The following is an 11,420-nucleotide window of genomic DNA, read 5'->3' as shown; positions in this document are numbered from 1 at the left end:
AGTGTTCCTACCTAAAATATTGTTTCTCCTTCCTAGTTTATCCCGCGTGTTTATTTATCACTCTTATAAGGAGTGTTCTTCTCCAGACTTCCTTCTATTCACTTACCTTCCAGTCAAGTTGACTTCCTTCATTATATCAATTAGTTGTATACAAGGGTTCAAGTAGAACTTGTGAGTGGGTTACTGAGTTTATGCATCTTATTCTGTTTTCTTGGTGAACTCTTAAATAATTTTTTGCCAGCAACTTTTTCACTCCTTGTCAAGAAAGGAAGAAAATGACGAGGTTTATTACAATGTAAAAGTTGTAATGTAATTAGTTTGCTTGCAGGGAGGCAATGGAGGAAGAAGTCAAAGAAATGAGTCGTGAAAAGGAGGAAATGGAGGAAGAGCTACTTGAATTGATACGCAAAAGAATGGACAACGCTCAGTTGAAAAGTTGTGCTTAGAATTGAGTCTGATGTTTAATGTAATTATTCCCCCGGTATCTTTCCTGATGCTGGAAGCTTATTTTAGGCCATTTTTTGGGGTTATAAAACAACATTTACCAAATTATTTTATATTGTTTGACCCTCTATTAACTTTTTTGTTACAGGATTATATGACGGGTAAGTAACACTTTGCGCCCTAAACTAGAAGGTATTTGCACCTTGCTTACTTCAACTTAAACAATGTACATATGGGCTCCTCTTAAGACTAGTCAAATGCTAACTTTATCAACACTGTAAGAAAAAAAATGAAATAACGATTAAATATTTTATACTGTAGTGATGCATGGGCAAAAACACCCTAAGGGTGCTAAATGGTGCATAAAAAATAGCAAAATAAAAAGAAAAGGAAAGCTACAAAGAGGAAGAAATGCAAATAGAGAACAAAATCCCAACAAAACTTTTACTCTCGGATCACGGTACAAAACTTTTCACTTTCAAAACCACAAAAGGCCTTCATTTTCTTTTGTTCATGAGGTACATAGTAAGGCCTCCATTTTCTGTCCATGAGGTGCAAAGTGGTGCTCTTTTTCCTCATTTTCACATTTTCTACTTGTGTTGCATGTGATGTGAGACATTTTGCAATGCTTGTGATCTTGTTGGAAATGCTTTGGTGATGACCATGTTTTTAATGTACTCTTAGTTCAAGAAGACAAAATTTTGTTAATTCTCATGTGATCCATTATTTTTAAGAGGCTTATTCTTAAAATCTAATACCAAAATACCTAATATAAACTCAATTCCTACGACACAAAATCCTAGACTAACTCCCAAGCACATTTGTCAAGAAAGTTTTTGTTTACTTTCTTTTCGTCTGTCTTATATAGTACTATAATTTTTGTCCGTAGACGCACAAAAATTTGGGAAGACAAGTGTTTTGGTAATTTTAAATATTTAGAGAAGCAATTTCAACTTAGAGAAATATGAAGAACATCCAGTGTAAAGAAGGAACCCTCAAATTAAAAAAAAAAAAAAAAACTCATTTGCTTGGCCTTTTTTTTTTTTTCGATAATTTTGCTCTAGCGGATATGTAACAATGAAATTGGACTAGTCAAATAAAGCGTAAATCAGCCAGACCTGACCACTGCCAACCACCCTGTTTAATCAATCGATTATTTAGTCCCCTTCAAGAACATGGGTTTTCAAACAATTAGGGTAGTTACAAGGCTTGAGGCAAACTCATGAAAAGCACACAAAACGTACCTCGTAGCAATTGGCTTCGCATATTAATTAGTACTGTACAAATTTTTGTTTTCTCTTGCATTTCGGCAAGTGATATCTCTTTAAGAGATACCATGAATTGCCACTATCTCTTTTGTGTCAATGTATAACAACTCACTTCACAAATCAGAACAGAATTGAAGAAACATGAGCTCGAATAGAAGCAAAAGAATTATCATTGGAGCTATGAAGGTAATACAGAGATGTTGAATGAGATTGCTCAGAACGATAAACATTCATCTGAGACTTCTGCAGAACCACCATTAGTGATTAACCTATACATCAGCCAAAAGATTCGACATCATTTGTATAAATTAGGGCCTATTATAAAAAAGGTGACATGACACGATGTGCGACAGCATCAAGAAGTTAATATATTCCCCTAAGCCCTTTCTGGTTTCTTCATGTTCCTGAAGAGAATATGTCCTAATTGCCTCTCACCCGTTACCCTTCAAGGCCATTTGTTCCAGTAGAATCAGTGATGCTGTTTTGATTTAGGCAACATCAAAGGCATCCACAAGCCAATTTTTTCTTGGTTTATCTTGTTGTGATGATAGATCTGTCCAGAATCTTCAAGAATCCAGTGTGCCATATTATCACTTTCCTTGTTTCTTAACTGCAAGGCAAAATATGCTATTAGTCAAGGTAAACAAATATGTTGCAATGAACTTTCTTTAACGGATGCTAGACTTAGTCAAAAGTTGTTCATAAAAAGTCGTGACCAGAGAAATTGCAGACTTTCAAACATCATGGAAGATAGACATTACAAGTTTCAGATAATGGCACCCCTATCCAGGGGAAAAGGGGCATTGCTAATCCCATGGATAAAAGTTGCAGTACTATTTATGATGTGGATCCTATAAGAAGCCACAGACTAGATAAAAGAACAAAAATGCAACTAAAAGGATGACCTGTCAATTCTATAAGGTGAAATGCGTCCAAATTTTCCCAGAATAGATACGGGCAGTTGTATGTTTAAATCACCAAAATTTGACCATGCTTCAAGGCAGAAAAGAATAAATAGATAAAAAAAGAAAAAAAGAATTCGAGTTCATGTAGTTTTACCCCAAAAGGATAGGTAAGGAAGGTAATTTGGATTCAATGGTATTAAGTGAAAGCCCTTTATCAAATCTACATCCTAATTCGTAGTCACTACTTCAACTCTTACCTCTTTGGAACCACGACCTTCGAACAGCCTGGCGGATCTGACGCTCATGCTTCTCCAATAGTTCATCAACCCTTTGTGACTGAGACAGCAATGGTCCTGAAAATTCTACTTTGTCTCCTTGGTCCTGATAAACCTGCTCCAAGATGAAATAGAATTATTGAACAACTGAAGATTGGTGTCATTTGACATAAAAATAAAACATAAAGAAACAAATTAAATCTTAAGTATGAAAGTAATACGTGAGTACATGACTCTAATTTACCAAATTGATATAACAATATACTGTTTGTTAATCAGATAAATCTAGCACTAAGTTCAAAGTATTATAGTAGATTCTTCTAATTTACAGGTTCTGGTTTTGTCACTTAGAAACTCAATCTTAGAATGGTCTCTTTTAGCTTTAGTAGTTTGGTCAAAATTTTGGTTGCCCCACCTCTTTTATGCAACAACATTACTGTCATGTTATGTGAATCTCATTTCGTTCCTGTATTCTCTTTCCTAATTTTGTCTCGATATGAGTAAGTGGAAAATGAAAGTCATGAATAGAAGTATTCAAACTTCTTCAAGCACATGGAATTGAATTTAATGATAATTAACCATAATATTATTGGCCATTGGCAAGAATTTAATGATAAATAATAATACAGTGTTGCAAATGTTCTTAGACCTTGCAAGTCACTAGATCTTCTGAATATGGTTGGTTCGTTTCAGCTGAAAGTTTTAAACTTTATGGTGTTACTTAAAAGCACTTAGTAGTGAATACAACTTTACAAAAAAGATTAAAACAGCACTTAATGGAGTTGTAAAACAGCTTCATCAATAAGGAATCGAGTGGCCAGCATTTAGAGAAACTTTCTTTTAGCAGAAGTATTTAAGAGGTGAAAATATATATGGTATCATGCTCCAATTTATTGCTTTAGGGAGTAGACTGAGGGGACTGAAAATCATGTTATTCAACTTATGAAAAGCAGGATTTAGAAGGTTTACTTCACTAGCTATTGGAAGTTGTCAATGTCAAGTTATGAAATTGCACTAAAATGACCATGTATATATCGGAGTACTTCAACTATAATAAGTGCATCGAGGGCTTTTAACTTCATAGATAGTCTAAAGTGGTAATGAACTTACCAAACTAATTCTCTTGATAGCCAAGTCCTCTTTCTGATAAAGTGCCAGTGATAGTTCCTGTGAATGGTATCCATCAGAAGCATCAAAGGAATCTGGATGTTCCAATTGGCTCCAATCTTTGACCATAACATGATTTAACCTTTCATAGGAATCATGACCCTTAAAATTAGTTCCATGTCCATTTAAAGCCTCAGAGTTTTCATTCCTTTTTGACTCCAAGTTATTCCTTAACTGCACTGCACCTGATGGTTCAAAGATAAGACTTCTGGAACTAGACCTACTGCGAGATCTGACAGAATCATCTATTCGTCTCTTTGCCCATGCAAAGCCGCTTGATCCTGAAACTTGTAATGGACCTGAAAAGGGAACATCGCCTTGAGATGCATGCTTCACATGAGATGCCTCTTCCTTAAGATCATTTGATGGCTTAGGTGGCTCCAAACCTATAACGATATCTCCTTCTTTACAATTACTTGCATTATAGCCGCTAATCTTGTGGCCACCTTGTGGTTGGACAGGTAAATTCTGCAAAGACAGATTAGGTACATAAGTAAGAATGATGTAAAAACTGCAGCCAAATAGAGCAATTAATGCATGCTAATCATGCAACATTCATAGCTTACAACCAGAATAGTAATCCACTTGCATGAGAGAGCAAGGGCACAACTTACAAATTATCAAGAAGAAGAAGAAGAAGAGCAGGCCAAATATACCAATGAATGCATGCTAATCATGCAACATTCATTACTTGCAACTAGTTGAGAAAAATGCACTTGCATGAGAGAGCAAGGGCACAACATACAAGTATACAGAAGAAAAAAAAGAATAAAGGACCTCTTCAGGTGCCAATTTGCTAAAACCATTCTGTTTTCTAGTGAGCCTTTTTGTTGTTTCAGGTCCACGGGCTCTTCCACCAGGCTTCTTCCTGGAAACGCACAGAAAACCATATCTTGTTAGTCACACATTAAGTTGTATATTTTCATGATCAGTGACTCATGATGTACATAATTACCCAATGAAAGGAATATCTAACAAATTGTATAGTGAAGGATTCATTCGCTGGAACCATGACAATAATGAGTTCCAGACATAGTTGAAAGTGAATTAAAAAAAAAGGAACTAACTTCACAAACTTAAAGATTCATTCTACTAGTTTTTTAGCTTCAAGGTTCTAATTAGTTGTATAATCCTTATTCTCAAGTTTAAGCTAAAACAATCCACCAACTAGCTGCCAACTACAAGGCTTAAATGGATCACTAACTACTATTCCTCTCAATTAGAAATTGTGAATTAACACTGTTGCAGTACCGTTAACCTAGTTTATGCTTTTGCAAATTGCAGTTAACCAGCATACAGGAGATAATCACATTTCCATTACACTGTCAACAATTTAATAAAAATCTGACTAGTAATAAATTTCCAAGTGATCCTCCAAATTCCACTTAAAGAATTATACCACTGACAGATAAGGTTTTGGCATGCATGAAGCAACAGCAAGACCACAAAATCATGCAAGATGGGACAATTCAAGGACATCAATCTGATTTAGAAAGCTACCAAAATTCAGCTAAAAAAGAATGCACAGTTTGAGAGTGCAGTGTTTCTCTGAGAACTAATTTTTTCTTTCAAGAAGTGCTTTCCAGATGTGTTTGGTGATAGCCTCAGGGCATCTGAGCAAATATTGTGCAAGTCTTTTGATTTGTAAAATTTCTGCTAATGCTGAAATTTGAAGCTTTTCAATTTCAGAAGTACTTCAAGATGGCCCCATAGCTTTAATTACTTATCCATCCCAGAGTGGAAAGCTATTTATAATATTACAGAACTAGTGAATTGTGTTAGCATGCCAAAATGGGAAATTTGGCAATAGAAACTTTACCTTCTTGCTTCTTCGCGATGTTTGGCATCAATCTCTTTGCTCGGTGGGTACTTGGGCAAACTTGATGGATCACATGCATAAGGCTTCGTTTTGAAATACTGAAAGTTGCATGTCCATTATCAGAAACAGGAATAGTTGGAAAATATAAAATAAAGATATGTCATATTCTACAAGTTAGACTTGAGCACATTGATATCATATGATAAAAATAGACACAGAGCACATCGATTCATATAACATACATAGACAAAGATCGATGTACTCTGATGGGTAAAAAATTAGAGACATGATTGCATTGGAAACAAAATCAGATTCATACGTCAAAAAAATTCCCAACTAATCAGTGAATAAGAAGAGTCATAATACTTTCGAACAAAAAATTGGAATTTAATATGATGCAATAAAATGTCAACAATTTTGTGTTTTAAAAGCTTTTACATTAGTGAAAGATACAAGGAACACTTATAGTATAAGTTGAAAAGAGTTGCAAAAGTTTGTGTTGCAAGTACCTCAGCTGCAAGGGCTGCTGAAGCAGTGCCCCGCTTGTATGGTTCCACTGAAAGTAGAGTTTCTATAAGTATGACAGCAGCTTTAGGGAGATCTTTGAGGGTCTCCCAGAGACTGCTCTCATAAGGATGTTGTGGTTTAAATAGCGTAGCATGAGGAAGTTTAGACTTTTTCCAGTAATCATCTGGTGGGGATCCACAGAGCTTGAAAATCTTGTGCAACTGTTCAACCTGTTAGTATATGAAAATATTTTGTCATAATCCTTGAAGAATTATAAATTTTAAACTCATCTGCAGATTGATTTACATCCTTAAAGTATTCAATTACATACCATAAACAATAGAACTCATAAAAGTTCAGGAGATGTCAACCTGATGTACCATTGCATGGTGTGGAATCAGGTAAAACTTATAAAGCAAAGTAATTCTAGCTAATTCAGCATTTATTGAAGTAAAAAAATTGGAGGGGAGATGCTAGTTTCACTGAGACCAGTTACAATCTTTCTGTTTGTTTGATAGAACTTGATGAAAAAAATAATAAAAGTGCTAGATATTCAATAGCTAGGTGCTAGATGTGTAACTTAAATTTTCGCCTAAAAGATTTGGAGCAGGAATTCGAAATGAGCAAACAAACTATACTGAAAAATATCATATCCTGAACAAAAGCAGCAGACAAATTGCTTATTCTAAGTATGAAAGTTACAGGCTCAATCCTCTGGGAGCATATGGTCTTCATAATGCAGAGAATGATCAGAGTGGTACGGCAAGGATGTTAATCCACCACCATGCATTGAAACATGGAAATCAAGTACAAGGAAACAGAAGTTAAGGAAAAAACTTGGTAGTGCACAAAGCTTATAGATGAAAAACGTGGAAAGCATTTTCCTTCTCTTGAAATCATCAGATGGTGAGGAACAGACAAGATTTATTCAAGAATGGGACGTAGATGATCTTCAAATTAATCAGGAAAAATCTAGATTATTTCAGTTTGAATAGTTGAAAAGTAAGTAGATTTGACTATATCCTTGTCAGTAAATTGGTTACCTCAGTTCTTCCCTGCAGGATAGGTTTACCAACAAGAAGCTCAGCAAATACACAGCCAACACTCCAGAGGTCCACAGAAGATCCATAATCAGTGGAACCCAACAGAAGTTCTGGAGGACGATACCACAGAGTGACAACTCGACTAGTAAGAGGTTGCTTTTGGCCAAAGTTACAGAAATTCGCCAATCCAAAATCAGCAATTTTTAGGACACCGTCGTTATTTACCAAAAGATTAGCACCTTTGATATCCCTGTGCATTACTCCTCGTGAATGACAATGTTCTAGTCCTGATAATAATTGCTTCAGGTAACATTTAACCTGAAAAATGGGCCCATCCGAGTGTTCAGTACCATTGCAAGCACAGACCAGCTCATTTAGCAGAAGCAAGCATCAAAATCAAATATGATAAAAAGAAAACTTGATCTCCAGACTTGACGATCTCTGGACACATATTTCATGTATTTCAACAAAGTGATAGTCAAATAAGCATTATTTTCTTCAAAGGCAAGCTAAGAACTACTTTTTTGAGCATATATAAGTTTCACAGACGGGGTGTGGGTATTGTTCTTTTGCATCTAGTCCAATGTGTTACATGAGTCCAAAACTGATAGAAACAGCTTAAATTTGTTTGCTATTACCGAAAATCAAAATCTTAAGAACTGACTGAACCAAAAAGCAAACCTGGGCTTCACTGAACTTGATGTCAGGGCTAGATAACAATCCTGCAATGTCATGTTCCATATACTCAAAAACAAGATACATGCTACATGATAACCGGGAAGTAATTAGCCCCTCCAATTTGATGACGTTTGGATGGTCAAGCCTGCGAAGAATCATAATTTCTCTAGCCATAAACCGAACACTTTCTGGCTCAAAATTGTCAAACCGCACCTTCTTCAAAGCAACAATCTTCCCAGTTTCTAGATCACGAGCTCGAAACACGCTGCTATATGTACCCTGACCGATCTGTTTTAAAATGAAAATGCACAGAATTTTTATCAGCATGAAAAACGGTGGTAATGATCAAACAGCAACTGTATGTGCAAATAGCTAAATTCCATAAATTTTTCATCCATGTTATCATAATAGGTCATTAACTGGCTGGAATTACAAGGACAAGTAAATACATCACCATCTTCATTATACCACGAAGTAGTAAGTAATACAGTCGGGAGATGATATGACACAAGAAAATTCAAACTGTTGGTAATCTTGATTTCTTAAATTAAAATACAAAGGAGTAATTTGTTGGTAAGTTACAATAGTGGACCTTCCATGATTACTGTCTTAAGAGACTCGTTGAAAGTACTCTTCAAACTTTTTTTTTTTTTTTTTTTTTGCATAGCTACTATATCTATGAAATCAGTTAGCCTGAGACACTTGAATTTTAGCCAGAATCCGATACAAGAGAAAACTTCTCTAGAGATATTAACTGAAGTTTATGTAGCCAGAAAGGAATTTCTTCAGTTGCGTAAGGTTTGAGATATTAACTGAATAGGTAACTAAGCCATTGAGAGATCACCACGGAAACATGAAAATTCACAGCAACAAGAAACTTAATGGAAAGAAGATGACAAGGAAATTCACAAACTTTATGCTTGGGTGCTATCCAAGTGAAACCAATATTTTTGTCTCACCATTCTACATAGCTGCAGTTTCATGCAGTTTGGGTGCTAAGAGTTTCCAGAACTCAGTACATTTAACAAAAATTATTGAAGGACTTGACCCGCCCCCCCCTCCCCCAAACCCAAAAGCTGATTATGCTTATAGAATATTTGTACCACAGGTTTTCGAATATACATGATTCATTCCATCTTATCCCACTAGAGAGCAATAGAGTTTGTTAACCTGTCATAAAACTATAGCAGACAAAATTTCTCATACATCCAAAAACAGCAAAGAACCCCAACACATAAAAATAAATAATTAAACAAAGAAAAAAAATAGACTGTCATACTAGCAGTAGTACGTCTTCATTAAACTACAAAATTTAGCATAACATGACAAAATACCAAATGACAAGTTCTTTTCTCACCCCAAAATTCCAATTGTCAGCTTTTCTGCCAATTTGTTTTCAAAATTTTATCCGACTAAAAAAATCTATCACATGGAATTGCATCAAAGTAGTACAAAGTACAAACGAACATGTCACGTGATGCAAAAATGTGGTAAAACTAAAGATAATCAATAAATATACTACTAAATTTCATTTATTTAAAAATAAAAAAGGAAAAACCTTTTCAAGCTTCTCAAAGGACTCGGCTCTGAGGGGCACCCAACCATGAATGGCTTCGCCAGCAACAGCACTGAGCCAAGCCGGCCAGCCAGCCGCCACTTGTTCTCCTTCCACGTACTTCTGCAGATTCCCCAATCTAAAACTCACTGACTCACTCCCTGTCCCTGTCCCTGTCCCTGTCCCGGTCCCACCATTCGAACTCGCCCTCCCTGACTCACCCAACTCGCTCCCTCCTCCTCCTGACTCAGTCGATCCTCTCTTCTTCACCTTCTTCAAATCCATCTCCAAACCCAATCCCAACCCCCCACTCCCCACCCTGCTCCGACCCGACCCGAACGCCCCTCCTCCAATTCCTCCGGCTCCATTCTCCCGGAGCACCCCGGAATGATCAAATGCCGGCGTCACCGATACCGCCTGCTTGGAAGTAACACAGCCCATGAGCGACTGACTGCCACGTGTCCGAGTGGCTGGTGGCTCTCAGTTGAAACTAAGCTCGACCCAGTTCATATTCTGCAGAATCTTGACGTGGGTCAAGCTCAGTTTTGAATTCTGCATTGGGAAAAAATTCTCAAAAATTTCGCAGGCTTATATAGTTCAGAATGAAGCTTCTCTTTTGTTGCGTTGTCTCTGGAGTCGCTTTCCTTGTTCTTCTCTCTATTTTCAGTGCGGCAATTGCGGAAGCTGATAGTCTGACGGATTAATTGGGAGGGAACTCAGAAGTGTTAGTGCGTGAGAATGGTTTGCTGTTTTTAATGGGGTTCACAAGAAGCTAGAAAAAGAGCAAAAGAAAGAATGAAAAAGGACGTAGCGAAATCAACGGAGGGAAGGATTTGTAATAGGCTGCTGTGGCTTTTATTCCTAGGTTTCTTTTTTTAAATTAATCTTGTATAGTTTTTTTGGTTGAATGATTGATACATAATTCAAATTTGAATTTAAAATTTAAATTTTATATATATATATATGTATATCAAATTTTGTCAATGTATATCAAATTTACTCTTTTTTTTTGTTTTTTCTAGTTTGGAAGCTTAAGAAATACTATGAGATTAATTGTTACAGATATTTTTACGCTAACTATTGATGCATGATACGTAGATGCAAAATTTAAAATTTAAATTAACTATCATATATTTGACAATAATATTATATATATTGAATATGTATAAAAAATTAATTCTATTTTTATACCACTTAGTTATCTATTTAATATTTTGAAATCTAATGCTCCACTTTTCCTTTAAATTTAAAATTCAAAGTATATTTTTTTAAAAAAAATTGAAGTATCTTTGCTCATATCTAAAATCTTATATGATAGAGAATAACAATTTGAATTTGAAGTATATTTATTTTTTTAAGTCAATTCTTCTAGTTTTTCCCACTAACTACTCCTCAGTTTGTGGTCCAGTTGTTAGATATTAGAATTAGTAGTAGTACTTTTTTTTTTTTCCGAAGAATTAGTAGTAGTACTTGGGTTGGTATTTTTTATGTCTTAAAATAGGTCAATCAAAATACTAGAAGATTTTGGGGGCAAAAGTACAAGTCGTGGTTGTGGATGTTAATTTTGACTTTAATGACTACACTTTTGTCTCACCATGGGATCTAAAAATTCCATAATTTTTTTTTTATTTTTTATTCGAGTGTTCAAAGTTCAAACCCCTAGGAAGTGGGCTCTAGTGTTGTAGGACGTGGAAATTTGGGGATGGAAATTTGGACTTGGTAGTGGAAGTATGTAATGACTCCCTAAAATAAAAAAGAA

General features: G+C 35.6%; 1 protein-coding gene across 2 annotated transcripts; it reads right to left on the bottom strand.

The window, feature by feature from the left end:
* Window positions 1-1,864: 1,864 nt before the first annotated feature.
* On the bottom strand, window positions 1,865-10,478 carry LOC113742975 (protein IMPAIRED IN BABA-INDUCED STERILITY 1). 2 transcript variants are annotated; one of them, XM_027271016.2, is made up of 9 exons: window positions 9,665-10,478; window positions 8,110-8,394; window positions 7,429-7,746; window positions 6,388-6,615; window positions 5,879-5,976; window positions 4,837-4,927; window positions 4,003-4,527; window positions 2,875-3,007; window positions 1,865-2,322 (listed from the first exon to the last, which is right to left on the bottom strand). In XM_027271016.2, the coding sequence occupies exons 1-9, from the start codon at window positions 10,100-10,102 to the stop codon at window positions 2,303-2,305; spliced, it is 2,136 nt and encodes a 711-aa protein (XP_027126817.1). In that variant the 5' UTR covers window positions 10,103-10,478; the 3' UTR covers window positions 1,865-2,302. The 2 variants fall into 2 exon arrangements, with proteins under 2 accessions (XP_027126817.1, XP_027126818.1); XM_027271017.2 differs by lacking the exon at window positions 9,665-10,478 and adding an exon at window positions 9,066-9,148.
* Between the last annotated feature and the right edge of the window lie 942 nt (window positions 10,479-11,420).

The sequence above is a fragment of the Coffea arabica genome, chromosome 4e (genome assembly GCF_036785885.1).
Source record: "Coffea arabica cultivar ET-39 chromosome 4e, Coffea Arabica ET-39 HiFi, whole genome shotgun sequence".
Taxonomy (NCBI): Eukaryota; Viridiplantae; Streptophyta; class Magnoliopsida; order Gentianales; family Rubiaceae; genus Coffea; species Coffea arabica.
Note: the sequence above shows the minus strand (reverse complement) of the source record. Positions and strands in the feature narration are given on the sequence as shown.

Coding starts and splice junctions, on each gene's coding strand:
- LOC113742975 (XM_027271016.2), bottom strand. CDS start 10,102: ATGGGCTGTGTTACTTCCAAGCAGGCGGTATCGGTGACGCCGGCATTT. Junction 8,395..9,664: donor CCTTTGAGAAGCTTGAAAAG/GTTTTTCCTTTT, acceptor ATTTTAAAACAG/ATCGGTCAGGGTACATATAG. Junction 5,977..6,387: donor CAGCAGCCCTTGCAGCTGAG/GTACTTGCAACA, acceptor TGCAACTTTCAG/TATTTCAAAACGAAGCCTTA.